Raw genomic sequence first — 27192 nt, 5'->3', positions numbered from 1 at the left:
ATTAGCAACACAGAATAAGTTGACCGGGGGTCCAGTGGGAACTCGGACATACACTGACCAACCTTCTGAGCATGCCCACCCCCTGTAAGATGAGGCAGAAAGCCTCACCTACCTCACAGGCTATTGTGAGAAAGATGCATGTGAGGCAAACTGCACTGGCTGCTTGTTCAAGTGCTGACCTTGGAGTAACTCAAGCTACAGTGATTTGGATTAAGAAATGGTCCCACTGCCTCCATTTAAAGAATACAAAGTCATTGCCACTCGCTGGGCAATTCCGCACACTTCAAGCAGGAATTCCCAGTCATGGCTGGGCCCAAGCAGACAGACAGCAGGGAGAGGTGGGCATCATAAATATACGTGGAGCCTAACAGCTCCAGCACTCGTGAGAAGTGTGCCAGGAGTACACTCCCTACAAGTCAGCTCAATCATTCTCATCGGTGAGATAAGATAAAACCTGCTCCAGCGATCTCACAGGGCAACTGTGAGGCTCCCTGCTGGCGGGGAGCAGTAAGCAAACCACACCACAAAGACTTAAAGGGGTAGTTTTACGCACACTGGAAAAAAAGGTAGTTATAGACAGAGAACTTCGCCTACAAAGAGGGTGCCCTGCCTGCTAGCACATCCTGACAGCTGCCAGCCCAGCTGCCCCTGTGAACCCAGAAGCAGCAACCAAGAGCAAGGAAATGGTGGAGTTTCTGAAATAGTGGGGTTTCTTGTAAGCTTTTCTTTACAGGAAGCTTACCCCCGTGGCAGGCCAGGAAACCACAAGTGAGGAAACCTCACACAGCACCATGAGTGCCACCACAGAGACGTGGCCCCTTCGCTCAAAAGCTTGGCCTGACCTTCGGAAGCAGCTCAGTCCTCACCCCTGAGAACACACGAGTCTCCAGTTGCTTCTGAAGGGAGGTCAGTGTCACGACATCAAGCAGAGTGGCAGGCTTGAAACCACAGAAATGTCATCTGAATTTTTTATCATCCAAATTCAAAGCAACACTGTGACAGGACCCACAGCTTGACATTGAATATTATTCTCTTGCACAGAACTTGACCTCAGTCGAATAAAACTGCGTAGGAGAGAACTCCCTCTGAACTCAACTAAATAACTACGCATTGCACAAAGAGCTAAGGATCAATAGATATGCCACATCCATCGGAGAGAAAGTAATCAGAGGCTGATTGGAGCTTAGTTCATTTTTTTTTTAAGTGTGCTTAGCTCAAGTACAATAGAAAGGACACTTTTCCTTTTAAGGGTTCTCTCACACAGCTGCACTCTCTTCTCCAGCCAGCAGAGGTCACCCTTCCGCTTCCACAGCCTCACTCACCGCTTTCCTCTGGATGAAAAGCTGCGCGTCTTTCAGATGGCCCGCAATGTTCTCACACAAGCGCTTCCTCTCCTCTTCGTTCAGTACGCTCTGATAGAACGTCCGCACCTGCTCAGTGAAAACACAGGGAGGGAAACCGAACAGCCCCTTTATCACAGACAAAGCTCACCCAATCTGCTACTTTTGAAATGAAGAGGTAAGACTTCCTCATTTGCATAAAAATTAGTTTTCAGCATTTGAGAATAATTTTAAATTATTGTTGAAGGTGTTATTTGTGTTGAGTTCCTCACCTTTTGTTTTGCTTGATTTTAAGCAAAATAGGAGGAATTCTGTTGTTGATAATAGCTCCTGTTATTTAATAATGTCCTTTGTTGTCACTGCTAACAAATCTCATAAACACAATGCAATACAGCCTACAGTTAAAACTCCCAGCACATTCTTAATACTGACAAGTCAGGAATGTGCAAACTACCATCAAATGTACAGTTAACACAATATAACCTTTGTTCAATTCTGTGTCCAGAATCATGGAGGAAAAAAATCCTAATTCACTTACATATCCTTAGCTATTCAAAGGCCAGGATTTCTTGAAGCAGATATATGTTAACAATTCTATTTTCCTTAGATTATTGGGTCTACCTCTAAAATCTATAGTAATAGATTAAAATAAAAAATAGGAGCTAAGTATCAGGTATGAGTCCTAATAGCTTCTGCTCATTCCCAAAATCAACGTTAGGATGAAAATGTACAATTGTTAGGATGAAAATGTACAATTTCATCCTAACATTTCATCAATTCATTCATTCAACAAATACTTATTGAGTTCCATGCTGTTCTATGTATTGCTCTATTAATGTATACAAAGTCCAAAAATACCCAATTATCCAAAATATCATTTATAAAATATTGAAGCATTCATAGCTTTTCTAAGTAAGTTATGAAATAGGCCATAATAAAGTTTTTTTTTCACTTGAGCAAAGTTTAAATCTGATACAAATTTCAGAAATCTGACTTTGATATCCACACAATCCAATCAAAGTACCATATTATGGGGATTTCCTCAGATCAGTCTCCAATTCGCTAATTTTCTCTTCAGCTGTATGTAACATATTGTTTACACATCCACTGAGTCACTGTATCTGTTGGATTTTTATCTCAAAGATTGTATTATTTGTTTCTAGAAATTTCTTTTTAGTTCTTTTTCAACTCTACCTGTTTTTGTTTTCCCACTTCCTATTCTTGTCTTAGGGATAATATTCTTTTCTGTATCTCCTTGAATGCTGCCAAGGTGCTTATTTCAAACCTTCTCTTATTCTGTCGGGTATAATTCTTTCATCTGCTACATATGCAGTTTCACAGGACACTGGATTTCCTTGCATGTAATTTTTCCATGTGACTCATTTTCAACAGGCGTTATCGTCTGCAGAAATTCCAAATGTGTCCGAGTTGTAAAGGTATCTTCGTGTGGTCATTTTTTTCATCATATCTGCAGAGGCCTAATGACACTTATTAATTCACTTGCCTCTCAGTTCGGGGCTTCCATGTGACCCTGAGTGGGACAAGAATGCAAGGTCCTCGCCTGAGCACAGCACAGGAGAAAGACCCCAACTTCTCAGGAGCGACAGCTTCCATCTAGAGCCCACATGCTTCCAAGATGCACCTTCAGCCTGGTAGGTAGTTTTTCCAAAGAAGTGTCAGTTCCTGGCTCTCATTACTATGTCAAGAGCTGAGTCTTAGCTCTCTGCAATACATGAAGCCTGTGGCCTCATCTCCTAGGCTCTTGGAGGTGTGAAATCTTAATGAGATGTAAATAGGGTTTAGTTACACCCATGAAATAACTCATACCTTCAATGTTCACACACTACTTTGACTTGTTTTTCATTTCTGGGAGCTGGAGATTGAACTTTCTTGTCTGTTAACTATGTTTTTTTTTTATTTCATTTTGAATCTAACAGGCATGTGTGAGAAGTAGGCCCCCTATGTCACCTCCATCTACTGGGTTGGCCAAAAAGTTCATTTAGTCTTTTTCTGTACAACGGCTTTAGTAGTGCTTAGCATCTTTAACTTCATTTGAAACAATTTTATTAGATTGTACTGTGACCACTGTCATATCAGCATACATTAAAAAAATCAAAATTGGTGAATTTTTGTGCAGCCATTTTAATATTGAAGATGGAAGAAAATAAGCAACATTTTTGATGTATTATGCTTTATTATTTCAAGAATGGTAAGAATGCAACTGAAACACAAAAAAAGATCGGCGCTGTGTATGAAGAAGGTGTGGTGATTGATCAAACGTGTCAAAAGTGGTTTGGAAAGTGTCTTGTACTGCTGACATTTTGGCCAAATAATTTTTGCTGTGGGGCACTGGAAGATGTTTAGAAGCACCCCTGGCCTCTACCCACCAGAAGTCAATAGCAGGACATAGCTGACATACTCAAAATGTCCAAATCAGTAAAGTTACTGGTGAAAATGAAAAACATGTATTTTATTTTATGGCTAAAAGTTAACAGACTTTCTGGCCAACCCAACATCACCTTGAACTAGAAGAAACCTGGTCGTGAAATCCCAATGATGTGCTGCAGGCAGGTTGCTCATGGGAGCAAACTGACAAGTTTTTAGGAATTCTGTGAGTAACTTGTTAAATACAGCCATTATTAAAAGTTAAGTTACATAAACTTACCACTAAATAAATGGTATTACAAATAAAATAAACCCTCAAAGCATATCACTTCCCAACTACTACACACTCCTATATTCTCGACACTATGGGTGTCTACTGTTACCTCTATGGTGGAAAGCCTGTATAAAAGTGGAACAGTGAGCTCACTTCCCAATGCCACAGGTTCAGTGACATCATGTTGGTAGCCCGAAACCATCTCAGGGAAATATTTTCATTGCATGACAGTTAGAGTTGTCCTTCGTCCTTACCAACACTAGGTACGGTCAGTCTTCTTAATCCCAGCCCCTCTGGTGTGTTTCTAGAGGTATTTCTTGGTGGTTTTATTTTCCACATCCGTAAGGGAAACCACCTGTCCACGCTTTTCAACTACGTGGACATCCTCTTCTGCAAAGTGCCTATTCAAGTCTCCTGCTAATGTTTCTATTCATTTGTCTGTCTTTTCCTTATTGCTCTGTAGTTCCTCACACAATCTGTACATAAAGTCACCTGTTAAACGACATTCTCCCACTCTGTGGCTTGCCTTTTCAGTCTCTAAATGGCGTCTTATGATAAAGAGAAGTTCTTGTTCTCTTCATGAGCTAGTCTTGATCACATCTGCTGCTCTGGGTCCCAGTTTACTAATATCCTCTTCAGTTGTATTTAGTCTCCTTTTAAACCCATTTACTAAGTTATTCACTTCAGTTGCATTTTCCAGTTCAGCACGTCCATTCAACGCTTCCTGGGTAGATTCAAGTTCTCTCATTAAATTCTCCATATTAGTAAACTATTTTTTGAACATATTATTTTGTCATCTATTTTTTGAACATATTATTTGCAGTTATTTCAAAACCCGTATGTGACAATTCCACTATCTGGCTCTCCAGTAGGTTCATTTCTGTTGTCCGGTTTGGTTTTTGCCCTCTTGGTTTTCCGTCATAATGTCGTATGTTCTGGGTATGCCTGGTAGTTACTGAATGCTGGTCATTGGATACACAAAAATGTAGAGACAATTTGAGGCACTGCTTTCCTCCAAAGAGCCGTTTGCGTCTGGCACTCGGGTAAAATGAGGCCGCCTCAATCCAGGCTGAGACCGGGCTGACACGAAGTTGTGTCTTAGTCTCTGGGAAGGGAAGCTTCTTTCAGGGCTTCCTTACTCTAGGGCACAGCCTGTTAGGGACTCCAACTGAAAGCCTGAATGTTAACGGAAGGCCTCCCCCCTCGCAGGCCCTGAACTCCACCTGTTATCCCTCCAGCCCCATACGAATGCAGTAAATTCTGCTCAGCGTCTTGGCCAAGGCTCACAAAGTAACAAACGCCTTATCAGAAAGAACACCGAATGCCAAGCTCACACCTGTGCACCACTTTTCTGCCCAAGATCTTAGCTCGTCAAATCCTTGTTGCTTTGTTAGGCTTTCCACAGCCTTCAGACAGATGTTTTTTGTATTTATCTAGCTTTCCGGTATCCTCCATGAAAGGCTAGGTGTAACACAGCTAATCTGCAACAAGCCAGAAGAGGAAGTCCAGGTGAATCATTTTTGAGAGTATACACCTGGACCTTCTTATTGAGTTCCCCGGTGACTCTTTTTGTCACAGGATTATGCTATAAACCTAAGCGCAGTATCATCGCTGCTGAAAACATGAGTTCTATACAGTGATAAGAATCTCTCTCATGGGATGGGATGGGAGTAATAGACAGAAAACTGTACTTGAAAAATAATTAAATAAAAGAATTGGAAAAAAAGAGAAAGAATCTCAATAAAATATGATTATCTAATAATTTTTAATGTGCATGCAATAGCCTCATAATTCAAATTAATTTTTGCAGAGGTTATATTTGTTAGTTTAACACCAGCATATACCTCATTAGGCCAATTCTTTGAGAGGCAGGAATTGTATTGTAATATACTTGGTATCCCCTGCATACAAAGAATAATGCCGTTAATACCAAAGGCCTTTCAGGAGCTGTTTAATTTCAACTAAATATGGCTTATATCCCACAACAAGTATCTTCTTTTTTATGTACACATACATGTATACACATAAGTGTCTTTCAAATAAAGATACCTCCATAGTGTATTAATTCACATATATATTTTACTTGAAACCCACATTTACAAAATGAGAAAGTAGAAATCGGTCCTATTCTTATTTAAATAGTACGTTAAACACCAACTACCCAAGCAGAGCTATCGGACAGCTACACATTGTAACTGTATTCTTTTCTGTGTGTGGTGTAAGTTGCACTGAACACTTTAAGGAGGAGGCTGCCATCCAAGGTCAAAGGGCCTCTTTCACTGTATCTGCTGAAAGAACAGCCCTTAGACAGCCACAGGTCGTTGGAAAGAAGGGGGGACGTGACCCAGGGCAGTTAACTATAAGCTGTCCGACAATGAAAAGATTAGTCAGGTCAATCTGATGCCCTCTCTCTGGAATCTGATAACGGAAGTAATGAGAGAAGTAAAAGAGGTCCAAACATGGGGACTATATAGAGAAGGAAGGCATGAAGAAGAGTTAGGCCACGGCCACTGCAAAGCCACAGCCCTGTTAAAGCAGAAGCCCCGAGGCAGAGAGGAGGAAAGTACCGGAAAGCACAACAGGCAGACGGAGCAGCGGCGTCGTGTGAATGGTAAGCCCCTCGGAGGAAACACCTACGCTCTTGCTGTGGCGGCTCCTACAGCTGTTTTGAATCCAACTCTAGTCCCTTAAATCTGTCAGTCCTGCCCAGATTCTCAGATTTGGCTGTGCTGAAGCTTTACTTGCCCATTTCTTAGATTTCCGTGAAATCATTTCTTCCCCAATGGGCCCCCACCTTATCCCCTCAATAAAATTTAGAGGAACTGAAATGTGTCACACTCCGACCCCAAGGAACAGAGTAACACAACCGGTCAACTCCATCTGATAAAAGGGACTGATTTCTGATTCGAGGTGTTTTCCCTGAATTCGACTTAAGACATACCAGAGACTCGGAGAGGGGGGGAATCAGCAGACACAGAGAAGCAGAATGATGAAGTGACTCCCGCAGCGGACAAAGAGGTCAGTACCTGAGTGACGTTGTCTTCGTCCCCACTGTTGAAGCGCCGCGCCTCCCCGGAGTACATGGTGCTGTGCTCCAGGGCATACTTCATCTGCTGCTCGGGGGCGCTGAAGCTGTTGGGGTAGTAATTGGGAGCGCCGCCTGCAGGGGCAAGCCACCGGATTCACTTCGGGAGGTTAAAAAAAGGAAGTCCACAAACACGCACACATACATACTCACAACATACATGTTGTACGCGTTATTTTTTATGTACCATATTTACCTACAGGCAATACTGAGATTCTTAGAGAGCACTGCCATCTTCCAAACGCCCGCATGGGCCGTCTCAGCCTGAGTCCTAATGAAGAGATCTCAAATTCCCCGTGAACACTTCAAAGGATCTAATCTGTGAAAACTGACGCTTGCCAGTACAAATACATTTCATACAGGTTTGATTTGGCCCCCATGGAAAATGAGACCCAAAGACACATTTCAAATTTTAGGATTTCTTGTAGGTTTAGGCTCAATTCAAACCCAGAATCACAGAATTCTTGGGAGCAAGTCAAAGGTCTAGCTCTGCTCCTTCAGGGACTGAGCCCTGGGATCTTAACTGCTACGAAGTCACAAGGTGATTAGTGGTGGATCCGGCGTTATAACTCTGGGTTCTTGGACTTTCTTCCCCTCCGGCACACGCTACATTCCCGCTACACACTCTGCTTTTCCTTACAGGCTAGTATCTCTCCCTTATTGATTATGACTTTATTCAATGTTAGCTTCATTTTTACTTTCTTCCACAGATAAATAAAAAAGGGATTTTAAAAACTTTGATACTTCTAATATGTCAGCACTCATTTATTTGGACTTAAAGTGAAAAATAGAATCAAAACATTTGGTGTGAGTTCTGGAAAAAAGAATGAAGTCTTTTTTTTTCTATTTTGGCATATTTATTTTCCCAACTACACTCTTCTCTGGTTGATACGAGCAGCAGCTTTCATGCACATTGCCTAAAGGGGTGGCCTGGAAACTAAGTGGTTTGAACAAACCGGTCTGGGGTTGGAATTCTACCCAGCACGCTGCCTGAACAGCTTACGCAGAGCAGTAAGCAAGGGGTGCCTACTAATCACATTTCCAAGGTACCCAGGGCCTGTAGGAAGAGAGAGGACAACATACGATTATGGAGCCCAATCATTAGCTCAAGAAATCCATTCTAGGTCAACCACACCTACATGAAGAGCAAAGTGCTCCAATAACCAGTCACTACGTGTTTTTCTCCATTAAGTAGTAGCTCTCTGAAATGTGCCTAGTGGAATAACTTTTAAACTCGATTTCCAGATAAGCACTGGCCTCATTCAATGTGGGAGTTGTCTTCAAGTCACTGACTGTCGGGAACAATTAAGCACTTTCACGAGACTTTGAGCGCACAGCCCAAATGCTCTGCTTTTAAAACAAAGAGGCAAGCGGTATATCCAATGCATCCACAAGTAGTTTTCCACATGTACCACTACAATGGTAAACAAGAACGGCGAACGTGAAACAGTTACTTATTAATGAAGTTCCAAAATATGCCCAAACTTCTCTGACTCTTCACAAGTGAAGAACGCTCAATAACAGCCAGCCTCAATGACAAAAGGACCAAGGAATGTGAATGAAAAAAAATCCCTTTCAGAAAAAAACGCAGAGGACGGTGTCGATTACTTTGAGCAACAACATCCTTCCTCTACACCACTACCATCCCTGGAGAGCAGAAATACAGTGACCAACTAACACAATCGGTGGGTGAGCACGTAAACTTGTGAAGTACAAGGAAAAGGTTTAGTGATAACGGCATATCAAATGCACAGCCCCAAATTATATATACAAATAATCTTAACTGTATAACAAATACACACAGAAAAGACTGGCGAGAAATACGCCAAAATGGTAACAGTTGTGGCCTTTGGGTGTTGGGACTACAAGTGGGTTTTTCTTTTGCCTTCTCTTTGTACCTTATAGTTGCCAAATTTCCTTTACAGCACATGCATTATTTTTATAATGGAAAAATTAACTTTGTTTCAATACAGACATCTAGGGCTATAAATATAACTGAGTAGTAAAATTTCTGAGAGGACCAATGTAAGCAGCCTGTATCTAAAATACATATCCTAAATACGAAAGTAAAAAAGGAAACTAAGAGCTGTATTAAACTGTGGAATATTAAAAGGAAAAACATTAATTAAGCAATCTCTAATTAAAAAAATAATTAGAAACAGAAGCTGCTTATACATGCACTCAAGTATGTAGTTAAAAGAAAAAACTCATACATTAAGCAATCTCTAATTAGAACAATAATTAGAAATAAAAGCTATTTGTACATGGCACCCAAAAATGTAGTTAAAAGAAAAAACCCACAAATTTGATAAATGGGCTCCAAGAAACAAAATGCAGGAGTCACATCTCACCGGTCGATTTATATGAATTCAATTACATTCACTTAACCGAAAACGGTGTAGGAGATTCCCTGGATGGGCTCTGTCTCCTCTGTTTCTAACCTACCCCACCCCTTCCAAATCCAGCTAGACTCGCTCTCCACAGGCCCGGAAGAAGTGCAAAGGACCATGAACTCTTGACTTTTGGACCTCCACGATTCTAAACCCTGGTAATTTAAGGAACTGCCCCCTTGTGAAGAGTCTTTAAAACTTAATGCCTATGTTAGATGCTACTCTACTTACAATCAGGGTGAAAGTTCTTTCTCCCTGTCTTTCACAATAGGATGGGTAACAAGGAAAACCAGAGGTGGAACTCTCGATAAAACAAATCAAAGACTTAGATAATAGCGTGGAGAGTCCTCGGACAGTTAAAACCTGCATTGCTGGGCAAAGATCATGTGGTCGGCAGAAGCGCCTGCGGAACACCTTCCCGAACAGGGCAGGAGGTCCCTTGGGGCCAGCCGGAAAACCACCAGCCAGCCGCCCCAGCCTCCGCTCAGCGGTGCCCTCTGCCCTCACAGCAGGAGCCGAATGTCGTGGGCTTACCCTGGTTGTCGAGAAAGCACATGGGGCCGTCACGCTGGTAGTTGGCCACCCGAGCACGGAAGGGACAGTTTACAGGTATTTGAAGATAGTTGGGTCCCAGGCGGTGGCGCTGAGTGTCAGGATAGGAAAAGAGGCGGCCCTGAAGTCATAAATAAAACGGACATTGGGCACGTTAACAAAAGAAGCACATTTCTACAAAACCACCTGTGCAGTAAATTATACAAAAAGCCACTCTCGTGTTGCATTTCAATTTGTGCCAGAAACACTGTTGAGCCCCAAGACTTTCTAGTGATGAACAAAGTACTACACAAAGAAAGCTGTGGTTCATGATGACGGCCCTCCAATGCCACAGGTCCTGAATCAAAGATCAAATTCAGTTATTTACATCCAGGCAGCATGGTAAGCATTTTAAAAGTTCTTCCAGTTAGTAGTGTTGAAATAAAAAGCTTTGATTAACTCTGCATAGTATCCAACTATTTAAATACTCTCATAATTCAAAGCTGTACTCTGTGAGCAGTCTTCTTTCACTGACTTTATCACTGACTTTGAATTCGAAAGAGTATTATTCTATTCCTAACTCTATGGGCCAAAATAACAATCAAGTTGAAAAGAGCAACTTACGAAATTATTTTGTGCCAAATCACTCATACCAATGGATGATCAACCCAGTCTCACTGCCCGGCCAATAATTTGCTCTTGGCTGAGGGACTCTACCTCCCACAATCGTTTCAAAGAGTCTAGGGTAATATTTAGAAGCCTGGCCATGAGCCATGGCTGAGGTCCATTAACAGTTTGGAAGCTGAGTGCCTCCTTTCGCTCAAAATAGACTAAGCTGTGCTCTAATTTTACCAACAGGACAACAGGTGCTACTGAGCCATAACAGCTCCTGGAGGTAGGTGGCTTCTGTCATCTACTTCTGCTTGAGCGTAGCCTGATGCTTATAGAGCAAACCTACCCCCCCCACGGATGGAGTGCCAAGGGTGGGAAATGGACACAGCAGGGCCATCCCCCGCCATCAGCTTGAATCTAGGCCTCACCCAAAAGCCACCTCCAGTGCTATCTCATTCTCGAATCTTCGTCATCATCTCCTGTCCGACAAGATTCCCTGACTCAGCACAGCATCCCACCTTCCATGACATCTTCTTGTGTTTTTTTATCTGCTACAGCAGCCAGGACAGTCCATCACACACACAGATAGGTATTCCATTTATATGAGTTAATAATATAAGGAAAACTCATTTTCTATAAATGCCTCAGATGTTCCCACTGTCAAAGCAGAAGAAGTTATTACTGAGGGAAACAGAGGACCCTTCATTTGCCTCCAAGGAGTGACACCTGACCTGGAGTCACTGCTCAATCCAGAAGCAGCCACCGGCCACTGAAGTCTGACCCTGAGTTACAATCTTTAACTTTTGTTTCATGGCCATAGTCCAAAAACAAAAAAACATTGATTCTCAACAATTATTAAACCAATTAGTTTCCTGATGACGTCTAGTCCAAAGAAGTATTTTCACACAAAAGAACAAGTTGGAGAGTGACGAAAAAGTACTGAACGCCTGGGAACATTCGAGACAAACAAACACGGCCTATAATCACTGACAACGAACATTCAGTTTGTGAAAAACCATGTTCGGGTCTCTTTTTACTGATGGAAACATTCAAGCACCACCACGGAAGGAGAAATGAGTGGAATGCCATTGACCAAGGTGTTACAATAAATTAAAATTACTCCCTCCAATTAGTTATAGCCTGAATGAAAAGTGCTTTCTTTACAAATTCCTAAGGTAGTTCTAGTATAACGTTTTTCAAATTAAGGGACCAAATGTCAGTCTTAAGGTATTGAGGGAGTACTACAAAATCTGGCTTCTACTGCAATGCTCATCTCAAAGTGTCTTAGTCAGTCCCACATAAACTAAGGACTCAGCTTAATTAAAGGTTAAGTGCCAGTTCGTGCCTCATACAAATTGCACAGTGTGTGTTTGAGTGTGTGTGTGTGTGTGTGTGTGTGTGAGCATGCGCACGTGCACACTGGTGCGTACTCCCGCTTCGGTGCCTCTCCATCCACCAGGTTTACCTGAAGCATTTTGTCGGGGCTGGGCTCAATGCCAGGCGGCATGTTGCTTGGGTTAAAGGCCAACTGTTCAACCTCAGCAAAGTAATTCACTGGATTCCGATTTAAGACCAGTTTACCAACTGGGATAAGAGGGTAGTCCTTGTGAGGCCAAACCTAAAAATAAAGTGACATGCATAATTACCAGACAGCCAACCACAGGAAACTAAAGTGCCCACAGAAAAATTCCAGCTTGCAAACATGATCATAATAAGTAAAAATAATCATGTTTAATCGAATCAAATGATAAGAATTTAAGGTAAGTGCATTGATTAAACCTTTCACAACAGTCAACAGTAAACATCGACACTTTCCCTGGGCAAAAGTACTTCAGCTTTTCAGAACTGCTCCCTGCTAATGACAATGAATCAAGCCACCCTGGGTGAGCTCAGGGAACTTCTCGGCCAGGAGCTGGAGGTGAGGTGCTGGCGAGCACGCACTCACAGGCCAGGAGGCTGGCACGTGGTCCCACCGTATCATGTACACGACTTCCCAGTCATGGTGAGTGTGGGACTGGAAACTTGTTAAAAGTAGGTACAAAGACACTTCAAACAAGACAATAACTTGGTTGTTGGCTGACTTACCTTGGTGACATCAAATGGATTGAATGGAAAAGTTTCCGCCTGACTGAATGTCATGACCTGGATGTAAAAAGTCCAGGAGGGATAGTTGCCAGTGGCAATGGCATTAAAAAGATCCCGGAGGCCATAGTCAGGATCCATCTGGGAAAGTCTTCCTGCATCTTCCACGGAAAGGTTTTTGATGCCCTGGTCCGTCTACAGAATGAAAGAAAAAAGCTCACACTGAAACTCACTGGCACAGTGAGTGAACTCCACTCAGTGGTGCATTGCACAACACTGAGCAACACCACTCTGAGGCTGGATTCTCCTCCTAGCAATAACCCAGCTCTTCAGTCTCACCCAAATATGAACTTGTCAACAAGAAATTCTGCTTAATTATCCACACTCTTTTAAATGTCTAGGGAATCCAGCTACACAATTCATATTTAAAATTAATCCTACCTTTCCCTTTTTGCATTCTATATTATTTGAATTTTTACAATTGCTGACATATCATTTATTTTCAATCTTTCCCCCATGTAAAGAATGCTATATTGATGTCTTTAGAGAAGCCACAAGTTTTGGGGGCATAAAACTTATCATTGCAACCATTTTAAAGTGTCCAATTCAGTGGATTTTTTTTAGTGTATTTATCTCAAAATGAAATTGCTGGATCATATGGGAACTTTACATTTAATTTCTTGAGGAACTTCAAAACTGTTTTCCAGAGTGTTTATTATTTGAATTTTTATACTTGTGTTACTTTTCAAATCAGAAAAAAGTTAAAACATATTTTTCAAATGAGCAAATAATATAATTAAAGAACTTTCCTAAGTGAAGCAATTTTTTAAATTTTGTTTTATAATAGCTCAAATCAGTTACTGAAATTGTGCCTAGCTAGTCGCCCTCTGCCCCCATACTCTTTCTTTTTTTTTAAAGAGAAATTATAGAATCCTAGTTCACAGACCTGGAAAGAATCTCGTTCAGCACAGCCACTCCGAAACAGTTCGCTGACGACTATGACCAGATAAAATTAGGATTCTGACTTTCCAAACGAGCTATTAAGACCCAAAGAAGTCAAGGCGCTTTCCAAAGTGCTCCTATTATCCATACCAATTTTCAATAAATTTCCCACCTGTATCTTATTTTACAAGACCCCCTTCAAGCCAAGCTCCATAGAAAGACTTCCTCAGCAAAAGTTAACTCTGAAGGCCAGTCCACTTCAACCACAGAAATCCCAACTCACTCTAGCCAGCAGCAGGATTTGAACCCTCCTTACTATTAGACTGGAAACAAAGCCGAGGTTGAAAAATGGAGATCACCATCAGCAGATCAGCCAGATAGCTCATACATTAAATTATACAATATTGCAATACCTTTCTGATTTTAATTAAATCTCTTGGGCTTAGAAAAGAACACTCTCAGGCCAGAATAATCCAGACTGATGAATCTACGTAGAGTTCAGGAAATCTCAGGGCCCCGTGCTGAACAGACCCGGAACCAATCCGATCTTTCCAGGACGCTGAACAGCTGGCATGATTATCCCAATTACACAGACAAAACTGGAGCTCAGAGAACTTCCTGTTATACGTCAAGTCACAGACACCCAGAGGAAGGAAAATCCGAGTTCAGACTGGCCTAACTGCAGAGCCACCAACCAGCCTAGCCATCCCAGATACAACCATTTAGTTTGGTTGTACCAACACTGCTCCTCTGGGCGATCACAAGCCAGTGGGCCGATGACAAGCCAACGTGCTCCATGCTGGGGATTACAGACCCAAGTCATAAGTATAAAGAGGGGTGACACTTCTCCTATAAGCTGTTCAGGTAAATGCTGACAGGACAGCGGAAACAGGTCTCTCTGACGTCATTAAGAGGGAGTCCATATTGTCATGAGTCCCCTTCTGGCTCTTCTTACTTTAGCAGTAGTATTTGCAAGTAAGTTCTTAAGCAGCCTGAGGTTCTCTTGGACTATTGCTTATTCTACCAAATGCCAAGATCATACTAAGAAAGAGCCTTTTAAGACGCTTTAAGCCCCGAGGTCTGGCTCTGTGGGGTGGGCATCATCCAGCAAACCAAAAGGTCACCTGTTCAATTCCTGGTCAGGGCACAGGCCTGGGTTGTGGGCCAGGGCCCGGGCTAGGGGCGTGGGAGAGACAACCGATCAAAGTTTGTCTCACCTGTGGATGTTTCTCTCCCTTTCTCCCTTCCTTCCCCTCACTCTAAAAGTAAATAAATAAAACTTTTTAAAATAGGAAATACTGTAATTAATTAAAAGCTTCCCCAAAACTTCCCCACATGTAACTGATTTGATCTGATTGTACAAAAATAAATTTTAAGCAATAGAATTTTTGGGTTTTGACATTTGTAACTGATTTTATTTATTTTCTTTGTTCACAACATACCCTCCATAAATGCTAAATAAATGGAAGGATGAATTAAATGTTAGAAGAAACGTTTTTGGAAAGATAGCATCAGCTTTTGAAAGAATGGCGAGATAGGACACCCCAATTACTAACAGAACACCCCAATGCTCCCTTAGTCCCCTCTTGGACCCCAAAAGATATCTATGTTCAGAACGATGACTAAAAGCTAAGAAAGGCAAAGCACTATACTTCACTGTTTGCTAAGACTTGACTCTAAACTCCAATAGGGAACTCCAGAAAGCTAAGCTAAACCAGGTAGAAAACTCCTTTGGCCTAGCGTAGAGGCCTGTATTTACTCCTTACATTTGAGACCAAATCAAAAATTCAATCTTCTCTCTCCCCAGAGAAAAAATTTCATTGCACACCTGCCAGCACCAGAAACATTAAACCAGAAAGCTGGCACAAAAGGAACATTCTCCCAAATATGTATGGCAGAGTTCCCACGGTCTGGAAGAAGAGAGCTTGACTATGAACAGCTTTGTGGTTTTACCCTCTGGCCACACGGAAAGAAGAGACCAGAAAGAGATCACACATCGTTCTATCTGGGCACGGTGAACAGGTGGTAGGTAACAAAATACGCATGGTACTAACCAAATAGATCAATACTTCTCATCCTTGGGGGTGGACTGAGGGAAACGTTGGAGAGGCCTGGATCTTTTTTATCTCTGCCCGATCCTCGGGAGAAGTGAGGAGGTGGGGGCGGTGGGAGCCTTTCACTCCTCACCCCAAAGGCAACATGTACCTTGTAATGGAATTTGCAATACACTGCCTCCCCATTCGCGTTAACCAGCTTGAAGGTGTGCGATCCATATCCATTCATGTGCCTGTATCCATCTGGAATCCCCCGATCACTGAACAAGAAGGAAACCTAAGGAACAGAAAAAGAAAGCCTAAAATTTTTCCATTTAAATCAAAACATCCTAGTTTTTTAGACACTCCCAAATTTCCAAGTCTGAGCGGGTGAGTCCATGTGTGGGTTTTTTAAGAGGAACTGCTTGGAGCTCCAGAAGTTTCTTCCATCAACTCAATCCCTGCTAGTTTTTGCAGCCACAAGTTGTGGGGATTATCTTCCTGGCACTGCAACCCTGGGCTGGGCATCCTGGTGTGGGTCTGGGACTCCTCACTCTCGAGATATTCCTCCCAAATTTTTATCCACCACACATGGGCGAGGGGCCAGCCCATTCCATATCTGTGCTCCTCCTCCCAGTCTGGATGGATATGGTTTCTCTAATTCCATAGTTGTCAGACTTCCACTCAACTCAATTTCTGACAGTTTTGACTGCTGTTCTATATTTCAGTTGTAAGTTTGATGCGGTTGTGCAAAGAGGTGAGCCATTTCTGACTATGCCACCCTATTGATCAGAAGTCCCCCATTACTGCCCTGGCTGGTGTAGCTCAGTGGATTGAGCGTGGGCCTGTGAACCAGACAATCACAGTTCGATTCCCAGTCAGGGCACATTCCTGGGTTGCAGGCCAGTTCCCTGCAGGGGCCAGTTCCCAGCAGGGGATGCACAAGAAGCAACCATACATTGATGTTCCTCTTCCTCTCTCCTTCCCTGCCCCTCTAAAGATAAATGAATAAAATTAAAAAAAAAAAGAAGTCCCCCATTACTGTCATTTATTGTTTTTTAAAGAATTTTTAAAATTGTTTTTTTAATATTTTTTAAATTATTTTATTGTTGTTCAACTACAGTTGTCTGCATTCCCCACAACTCCTCCCCACCTCAGCCAAACCCACCTCCATCCCTTGCTTCCACCCTCCCCCTTGGTTTTGTCCATGTGTCCTTTATAGTAGTTCCTGAAAACCCTTTTCCCCTCCCCTCCCCCTCCCTTCTGGTTGCTGTCAGATTGTTCTTCATTTCAATGTCTCTGGTTATATTTTGCTTGCTTTTTTCTTTTGTTGATTATATTCCACTTAAAAGAGAGATCATATGGTATTTGTCCCTCACCACCTGGCTTATTTCACTCAGCATAATGCTCTCCAGTTCCATCCACACTCTCGCTCCTTCTTTCTCCCTGCTGCATAGTATTCCATTGTGTAAATGAACCACTGTTTCTTGATCCACTCGTTTACTTAGTGGATCAAAATGGGCACTTAGGTTGCTTCCAGCACTTGGCTATTGTAAATTCTGCTGCTATGAACATTGGGGTGCATAGGTTCTTTTGGATTGGTGTTTCAGGGTTCTTAGGATATAATTCCAGCAGTGGAATTGCTGAGTCAAAAGGCAGTCCCATTTTCAGTTTTATGAGGAAATTCCATACTATTTTCACAGTGGCTGCACCAGTCTGTATCCCCACCAACAGTGCACTAGGGTTCCCTTTTCTCCACAACCTCTCCAACACTTGTTTGTTGGTTTGTTTATGATAGCCATTCTAACCAATGTAAAGTGACATCTCATTGTGGTTTTAATTTGTATCTCCCTGATTGTTAGTGATGCTGAGCGTCTTTTCATGTGTCTCTGGGCCCTCTATATATGTCCTCCTTGGAGAAGTGTCTATTCAAGTCTTTTGCCCATTTTTTAATTGGGTTTTTTGTCTTCCTTGAGTGGAGTCCTGTGAGTTCTTTATATATTTTGAAGATCAAACCCTTGCCCAAGATATCATTACCAAATATGTTTTCCCATATAGTTGGTTCTCTTTTCATTTTAATGCTGTTTTCTTTAGCCATGCAGAAGCTTTTTAATTTGATGAGGTCCCATTTGTTTATTCTTTCCTTCATGTCCCTTGCTCTAGGGGACATATCTTCACTGATATGTCATATCACATATCAATGAAGATATGTCCCCTAAAATATGTTGCTGCATGGAATGTCTGAGATTTTCCTGCTGATGTTTTTCTCTAGGACTTTCATGGTGTCATGGCTTATATTTAAGTCTTTTATCCACTTTGAATTTATTTTGGTGTATGGTGTAAGTTGGTAATCAAGTTTCATTTTTTCACATGTCACTGTCCAGATCTCCCAACACCATTTGTTGAAGAGGCTATTTTTACTCCATTTTATGCTTCTTCCCCCTTTGTCAAATATTAATTGACCATAGAGACTTGGGTTTATTTCTGGGCTCGCTGTTCTGTTCCATTGGTCTATGTGTCTGTTCTTCTGCCAGTACTAAGCTGTTTTGATTACAGCGGCCTTGCAATACAGTTTGATATCGAGTGTTGTGATCTCTCCTACTTTGTTCTTTTTTCTCAAAATTGCTGCAGCTATTCAGGGTCATTTATGGTTCCATATAAATTTCTGAAATGTTTGTTCTGTATCTGTGAAATATATCATTGGTACTTTAATAAGGATTGCCTTGAAGCAGAATGATAGATAAATCATTAACCTCATGGCTCAAAATTTATAAATAAAAGCTAAAACAAATCTGAAAACTAGCCTAACTTTGTTATTCAAAATTTATTTTAATAGTAAATTTGTTTAGTATTACTTTTCTCTCATTTCCCTAATACTTCACACTACAGAGTTCAATCCTTAATGTTGCTAAATATCAATTGATAATGTTTCTAGCATCACTTAAGGTCCATCATTGGACAAAGATTAATAAAACTGGTCATTATAAAATTCTTTAAGACCAACAAATTTGAGGCAGTGCCCCAAAAGAAAGTCAGAAACCAATGCCAATAAAAGAGCCAAAACTGGAGAAACACTTAATGAGTCATAATGACAGTTCCATCCCAGGCGATAACTTAAGGAGAAAGAAGCGTCCCCACCTGGTGCAGAGACTCAGGGCGAAGGCTCCAGAAGTCCCAGACCATATCCGGGTCCTTCAGGTGTGTTTGAGGGTTTCTCTTCTGGCTGTGGATGAAGGATGGAAACTAAGTGGAAAATAAGAGAGAAAAAACAAAACTAAGTTTACAAGAATTATGGTGTCTTATATTATACAATGCCTATTGCTAGGTTTATGGATTACAATTCTGAACATTAACAAGGAATTTTAAACTGCCAAATCCTACAATGAAATGTGTTCTCTACTTGTTTCTAGAGCAAAGTGAGTATTTTTACTAATCTGCCACATTCTGTAAGGAAAACTGGACTATTCCCATTAAGTCAGTGAATCCTAAAATGCTAACTCTAAGGCCTATGGAAACCATAGTAGTTTGATCAAATAAAACAATTAAATACAGAAAAATGTGTTTTAAAAGGTTATCCGGCTGAATCAAATTCTTTTCTTTCTGCCTTTCCCAGGACTTCCCTTCAAATGCCAACCTATATGGGATATTTAACATCAATGTAAATCAGCACACATTTGTAGAGGGCAAAATTCTTTATCACCTACCAATATGGTATCCCTGATGAAGAAAATAGGGGTGTTATTCCCCACAAGATCCCAATTACCATCCTCCGTGTAAAACTTCACGGCAAACCCACGAGGGTCGCGGACTGTGTCGGCTGAGCCCGATTCTCCAGCTGGAAGATTCGAATGGGAAAAACGAAGCGTAAGTAGAGCACCCTGCAAAGCCCCAAACCACAAAGAGACATTGGCATCTAGCCTTTCTAACCCACATCCTAGAAGCAAACTAGGTGCTTAAGCGCCTAAGTTATTATTTCTACCACCCACTAGCTAAGGTGGTCTATAAAGTAAACAAAAGAATTGAGAGTAATAAGAGAATACAGGCATATCTCGCTTTATTGTGCTTTGCTGAATTGCACTTTATATCATAGATGTTTCATTTTAAAGGCAAGGCACCCACAGAAAGATTATCACTGGCTTTATTGCAATAATGGTTCTATTATCGTGGTGGTCTGGGACTGGAACTACAGTATCTTGAGGTAATGCCTGTATATGGAGTTCCCAGCTGAAAAGATGATCAATTTAACGTAGTGAGAAAGCTTTGATCAAACAGGGAATTAAATTTAAATTAAAATAAGGGAAGCGAATCATTACGAAGATTAAAAGAGGTATCAAAAGTATGAAGTTGGTATTAAGAAAATGAGTTAAAACATAGCTTCTTAACTTCATTTATCTTTGCATTCCCGACTATTTTTTTAATGAACAGAGACTGAAAGCAAAATAGAGTCACAAGACTGTGGTGTGTTAAGATGTAGCATGACATTAGATCCATTAGATCTACTTCTTACTAGCTCTGTTACATGAGACAAGTCACTTATCCTCTCTGAAACAGAAGTAATCCCACTTTGTACAATAAATCTACACCTAAGATATGTCTGTAAGCCTGGATGGCACAGAGTTCACTCTCGAGAAAGGGCAGCTGTGATCACGGTTACAGAATAAAAGCACAGGCTCGGTGCGTCCGTTGAAGCCAACCACTCGTGGGCAAGTTCTTTCCAAATGTCACAGAATTGCAGAGGTGGCTTCCGCACCAGTGTGATTTCCTAAGACCTCGAAAAACGGAATTGTAAGTAACTCCCTCCATGTTTCGAAACATGTTTTCTATAGTAAAACCCGGCTGCCATTTGCAGAAGGGCTTGTTTTCTGTCTTCTAATAAGGGGCTCTTGAAATTAAGTTGTAAAGGAACCCAAGTAAGGTGACAGGAATACCACTTAAGCAAAAAGACTGACTTACCAACCGTGGAGAATCGAACTGCAATGGGAGTCCTCTTTCCAATATGCTCAAACACCTTTGCCTTGGAGTACTTAGTAATGTCATGAGTGACCTCAAAGTAGCCAAAAGCCCCTAATGAGAAAGACAGAGACATCCTCATTATGAGACCATCACTCCGACTATCAGGCCCTCGGTAGTCATCTAGGTGACAAGAGACACCGACAGTTTAGCACTGGCCTTCTGGGGACTCCCACTACGATGGGGAAAGGGGAGATGTCCAAACACAAAATGATGAGAGTAACATGCAAAGACCTGTTATCATTCGGTGCTAAACTCGGTGCTGCACAGCTGGAGCCAAGAGGAGGAGGAATGGGCTGCCAATGACTAGTCAAGGTTGGCCCGAGGACATAGGGCCTGAGACAGCCTTGAAGTAAAGGTAGAACTTGGGAGGGAAAGAACAGGGAGAGAAGGAAATGCAGGGAAAGAAAGAATAAACACTTAGGAAGGTCACTGCAGAGCCAAACAACAAACTGAACAACTTAACAAGGCCACCTTGGAAAAGCCATACCAAAATAACCTGCGAGGGTAAAAGGGCAAATAAAGAAATCAGGAAGTCCTAAGTGGGAGTCCAAGTAAGCAGCTAAGAGAAAAATGTTTTCTTCCTTTCTATCAAGTTTTCTTTTTCCTATTGAGTTCTTAGCTTTCTTTTAAACACTTCCTCCATCTTTTGTATCTGTAATATACATAAGATAAAAGCTCTATAGAAGTTCTAGACCCCGCTAAAAAAATAACCACAAACCCACCACCCTAACACAACTATCCTCAATTTTGCACAGCTCATCCCATTATTTTTTCAGTGAGTCTACCACCAAAATCTAGTTATAGTTATAGTAGGTTGATGTCTGTATGTCCATAGTTTCATTTCTTCACCAAACTGCACAATGAAAGAAAAGGAAGATTACTTTTATTTTCGGTAAAATAAAGTATTTTATGTATAATGTTCAATCGAAGTAAATAAACAGCCTTTAATGATCAATTCCTATTTTCATGGACATTTTTTTCCCTTTCTCCCAGGAATGGAGATTTGGCACTTCTAGTAAAGGAGCTCCAAACCTCTGGAAACCAATTTTCAACCCAGGCCTTATGAAACAACCCTTTACAACAAATGCACGTAGCTCTCACCTGCCCCTTTAGCATGCACAACTCTCTCAGGGATTCTCTCCCGGTCGAAGTGAGCCATTTCATCAGTGAAAACCACATCCTGAACCAGGAGGGGCCCCCGGGGCCCCACTGTCATGATATTCAGTTTGTCTCCTATTGGAATACCGGCCCCAGTGGTGAGGACATCAGGTTTCTACGTGAGCAGGAGAAAAAAAAAGTGCAGGAGGGTCAGTACAAATCAACAACAACAAAAAATCATGCGAATTTACACTGTCGTAGTTTACACAGCATTTTGCAATTTTCAGACTTTCTACTTAAGATCTGCTCAAATGTCTTGTGTCCAATGTATTAAAAGATATTCCACTGTCTCATTACAGTCGGGTCTCAGAAGTCCTTGATAAATCTCAAAGCCAATCTGCTGGGAAATCTGCTCTGAAGAGCAGAAAGGTAAACCACCTGCCAACCCACTCGGCTCCTGCCCTGGATACAGCCATTGGGCTTCACACCCCCAGACCGGAAGCCCCAGACAGGGATCATATGCACTCAGCGCTGAATGTCCACACCAACAGCGAGAGGATGGTCTCTGGAGAAGCTACACCAGTCAGTGCTCTCCTAGTTAGTGCTCTGGTCTTCTACACTAGAACTCACAAACGCTTTATTACAACAACGGGTGTGAAAGTGGGTCCATCCTATTCATTCCTCTCAAGCAATGCATACCAGCTCTTTACATTTCTCTTCAAGACCCCAAATAGAAAAAGTCAATGGCTTTTATGGTCACCGAAAATAAACCGTTACTGGTAAGGCGGGTAATAGTATTAATTTTCTAAAGATGTCAAATATCTCTGAAATAGGATAGGTTATTTTACTGTAATAAAGCATTGGTTTTAATCCACTCGATTCTTCAATTTTGATTACACCAGAAGCCTCTTCTCTGTCCCTTCTCTGGGTGGAGCAGTGTTTTTTAAGCCTTCATGATCCTGTGCAATTTGCAGCTTCATCCTGGTCCATCACCACACACTCTACTTCTGAGCCCAGGCAACAGGCTCTCCAGTGCCTTCCCCCGACCTGGGACATCAGGGGAGATGTGTGGGTGAACCACATCTGTCCTGAGGGATCAACTCAAAAACGTCTACTGATGAAAGGCAAGAGCACCAAATTCGCATACCCCCAAAAAGCATTCTGCTCAGAATTCCCACAGCCTGGAGTAGAGTAGATGACAACTTTTACTCTCAGTGCACATCTGTCCTGAATATTAAAATAAAGGTAATACCTGCCTCTTAAAAAAACTATAAAAGTTCTGTGAGCTCTTTGGGAAAATGCTCTAAATAAGAGGTGTGGGAATCTGAAAAAATTTATAAAGAAGGCCCTCTCGCACACTAATAAAATCTCCTTAACCACTAAGCATTCTGCTCACACTGAAGTAGGACGAGGCCAGCCTGGCACCACGGAGAAATCCTGAGCTCTGGCCTGGGCTCCATTTCCAACACTGCCAATCACCACGTGTACAGCCACTAGCAACTTACTTATTATTTCCAAGTTGCCGTTTTTCATCTGCAGAATGGACAAAAAAACGACTACTGCCCAGAGTTAATACATGGGCTAAAAGACTAAATATATGCAAAATGCAGGCCACACACTTAAGCACATACATGCTATCACTGCAATGGCTATGAGAAACAGACCTGATAACAAAAGCCAAGCATTTTAGGTTTTCCTTCTTAGAGACCAGGACAGATGTGCAGGATCCATCCGGAGTCTCTCAACCTACCCCTCACCCACTCAGCAGCAAACCCTTCCAAACTGTACACAGCGTAAGGGTCAACGGTTACCACTAATCACGACACTCTCTTTTGAAAATGCATGTGTGTTAACATAGGTCAACACTGTATACTTTCATTTAAAATTGAAAGTAGAAAATGAATCACAAAAGGGAGTTAAATGATACAATTTCACCTTTTATTTAAACCTGAACCTTGACTTTTCAACCTTGGCTGCCACTGGAATCACCAGGTGGAACTTTTTAAAGCATACGGATGTCTGGATGGGCACCCTGTTTAGTGACATCATTAGTCTAGGTGATACCTGGCAATAAGGACTTTTTAGCTTCCCAGGTGACTCCTAAATGAAGCCAGGAGTAAAAACCACTGACCTACTGCTTCTGGATGATCTACGGAGTGTCATTTACATCCCTGCCTCCCTAATGCTGGGTAGGAGCTGCCACTAAGGGATGAGACCACATCACATGTCCCCTCCTTGTGACCAGGTCAAGATGATAAGGTCAATAATAAAAACCACGTCCAAAGGAGGCAGTTGCAGAGTACTTTAATGATGAGTAAATAAATCTATCGGTCAACCAAAAAATGAGACGCTGCTGCCTGACACCACTGAGTCACATAACCTTAGAGTGGCGGTGCCGGAATCTTGCCACCACCGGCCCCTCCCACCAATGCAGGAGCCACCTCCCAAACACCCACCCTGTTAAGGAGTGAAATGCGCATGTGTAAGTTACAAATACAGCATTCAACATCTCCTCCAGTTCCCTGCTCTAATAGATCAATTGTCCTCATTTTTAGCAGCTTTCCTTACACAAGCTTATGTACACACAATTTGTCTTCAAAATACGTGGGGCAGGAAAAGCTTCAACAGAGTCAGCAACACAGAAGGCAGCCCAGTGGCAAAGACCAGAAAGGGAAAGATCCCCGACTTCAACAGATGTTTGGGGCAACCTCAGATAACACGTACTGAACTAAGGGTAAGAGAGAATTTACCGGAAGGTGAGGAGAAGGATGCAGTATATTCGTTGAGATGAAGAGTTAATGCAATGAACCTTTGCTAAATAAAATGAGGGGTGGGACTGGGAAATGGACTATGGAAAGCAAATTCTTATAAATCATTTCTGAAAAAGGAACAAGGCTTTAGAGAAGCTTCTAGAAGATAACAGTAACAATATCCCAGTGTGCACAGAGGTATTGCCTCATAATGCCTTCTGATCTTGGTAGTGACCATGTTATGGGGAAGTGAAAATGGACACTCTGGGGTTAAGGGTTCTTCCAAACAGAAACCAAGACAAAAGGAGTCAAAAGTTGTTATTTAACGCATCTGCTTGCCTCGAAGGAAACCATATTCCAACTACATCTCCAGAAACACTACAAACAGGCAACCTAATGATCTCCTTAGCTTCCCTTTTCCACTCTCTAGGAAGATTTAGAGGCAAGAAGAAAAGACACCTTAAGATTTAAATTAAAGTCACTCAACGGCATTCAAAAATATTTACTGAGTGCCTGCTATGTGTTAGGTGCTGGGGACTAAAGCAGCAAACATCAAAATCCCCACCCTTGCGGAGCTTATATTCTATTGAGAATGTTAAGGGTTATATTATTTAGAGTAGCAAAAGCTTAGAAACAATTTAAATGCTCAAAAGTAAGGAAACAATTAATTACTGATGGTACAACCATAAGATGAAATATTATACCACCAGGACAATTTTTACCCACAGAAAAACTTTAATAACAATAAAACTATTATTATATTTAGGTGCTACAATTATGTCATTTTCATTTTCTTTAGACTTCTATTTTCTTCCCTAAAATTATTAAGTCAGAAAGTCCTTTTCTATATCTAATTAAATAGCAAAAGATTTCTTTGTTAAAAGTTTGTATTTATTTTAGTTTTAAACTGATAAGAACAGATACTACACTTGATCTTAGTCAAAAGGCTGAGAAGCAGTATTTATTTTATTTTTAGAGAGGGGAAGAGAGGAAGAAAGAGAGGGAGAGAAATACCAAAATGTGGTTGCCTCTCACACGTGCCCCCCCGCTCCCCCTCCCCCCGGAGACCCAGTCCACAACCCAGGCATGTGCCCTGACTGGGAATCAAACCAGCGACCCTTTGGTTCATAGGCCAGCTCTCAATCCACTGAGCCACATCAGCCAAGGCTAAATATCAAAAGTTTTTCAAAATAGTTANTTTTAGTTTTAAACTGATAAGAACAGATACTACACTTGATCTTAGTCAAAAGGCTGAGAAGCAGTATTTATTTTATTTTTAGAGAGGGGAAGAGAGGAAGAAAGAGAGGGAGAGAAATACCAAAATGTGGTTGCCTCTCACACGTGCCCCCCCGCTCCCCCTCCCCCCGGAGACCCAGCCCACAACCCAGGCATGTGCCCTGACTGGGAATCAAACCAGCGACCCTTTGGTTCATAGGCCAGCTCTCAATCCACTGAGCCACATCAGCCAGGGCTAAATATCAAAAGTTTTTCAAAATAGTTATATTTTTATATTGACTTAATGAAGGCAATATGATCCACTCTCATGTAATAAACACAACATTCCTAGAGATATTTTTAATGAACAGAGTATATCACTACAAGTGTCCACTCCTAATAACTTTTCTAATTACTTCCTAAAAACTGTCTAAAATATGCTTACTTTTCACTTCCCTACATAAATTTAGAGACAATTGAAATTTTACTTGAAGATATACACCACGTCTTCAGCTTTAAATGACTTTATATAAAACAAAGAACCAAAAAATATGTATATATAACCATTTTTAAGGGAGAAGTCCCTAATTTTCAGAAGGAAAATTCGTCAAGAGCGAGCCCCTGTTCGGTACGGGCTCTTAAACAAATGTAAGCTACCGTATTTCATCAATGATAACACAGGCAATTTTCAAATCACTTTTAATTACGGTTGACATGCATTGTTATATTTATATTTTATTATTAGATTAGGGATAGCTTCACACTCTCAGGTATCAATATGGAATATACCTGATATTTTCTGGCAAACGGCTGCCTAACAGTCTACATTTATTCAGCAAAGATTCATCAAATGCCCACAATGCGCACACATCCACGTACAGAAAACCAGAGATTACCCTGGCCCTCAAGAACAAATTTGGTGGGAGAGGGGCGTGGCAGCATCTAGGCCTCCTGGGAAGGGGAGAGACATGCCTGACCTAGCAGTTTGGGAAAAGGACCCAGGGCTGCCCTGGCGGCACCACCCCTTCCACCGCTCACCCCTGACCCCAGGCCCTTTCTCCTTAGAAGCCAGCAGGGCCCAGGCAGCAGGCCCCAGGCAGCAGGCCCCAGGCAGCAGGCCCCAGGCAGCAGACAGGCTTCCTGTTCTCCTGGGGGGCAGGGGTGGGGTAGGCCTGGTGATCGCCAAGCCTGCCTTATCTCCAGAAAACCTTCTTGGCCAAAACTCTAAAGCACACTGTCTAATCAGGTCTCTGCCAGTAATAAAGATAATATTTTGACCTCCACCCATTCCACTGAATTCTCACTTATCTCTTATCTTAAGCATGGGATATGTGTGTGAGAAGCTTTATTTATTGGACACCGTCACACCCAAAAACATCAGTAGTAACAGCTTGCTATTCAGGTATTGTCTATGCTCTTTACTCAGGTTATCACATTTAATT

General features: G+C 41.7%; 1 protein-coding gene and 2 pseudogenes across 1 annotated transcript in view; all 3 read right to left on the bottom strand.

Moving 5' to 3' along the window:
* The window catches only part of CAT (catalase), a 35006-nt gene that overhangs the window by 1211 nt on the left and 6603 nt on the right, over positions 1–27192 (bottom strand). The window contains exons 2-11 of the mRNA XM_037040488.1: positions 21789–21960; positions 20628–20738; positions 19379–19509; positions 18813–18917; positions 15847–15972; positions 12703–12894; positions 12083–12235; positions 10009–10147; positions 7026–7159; positions 1323–1430 (exon numbers count right to left, since the gene is read on the bottom strand). Coding sequence (XP_036896383.1) covers positions 1323–1430; positions 7026–7159; positions 10009–10147; positions 12083–12235; positions 12703–12894; positions 15847–15972; positions 18813–18917; positions 19379–19509; positions 20628–20738; positions 21789–21960 — 1371 coding nt within the window. The remainder of the gene's footprint in view (positions 1–1322; positions 1431–7025; positions 7160–10008; positions 10148–12082; positions 12236–12702; positions 12895–15846; positions 15973–18812; positions 18918–19378; positions 19510–20627; positions 20739–21788; positions 21961–27192) is intronic.
* LOC118983222 (uncharacterized) lies at positions 25400–25494 on the bottom strand (annotated as a pseudogene).
* LOC118983221 (uncharacterized) lies at positions 25734–25798 on the bottom strand (annotated as a pseudogene).

This window comes from Sturnira hondurensis, unplaced genomic scaffold (genome assembly GCF_014824575.4).
Source record: "Sturnira hondurensis isolate 20B ecotype Veracruz unplaced genomic scaffold, ASM1482457v3 Scaffold0002638, whole genome shotgun sequence".
In the NCBI taxonomy this organism is placed as follows: Eukaryota; Metazoa; Chordata; class Mammalia; order Chiroptera; family Phyllostomidae; genus Sturnira; species Sturnira hondurensis.
Note: the sequence above shows the minus strand (reverse complement) of the source record. Positions and strands in the feature narration are given on the sequence as shown.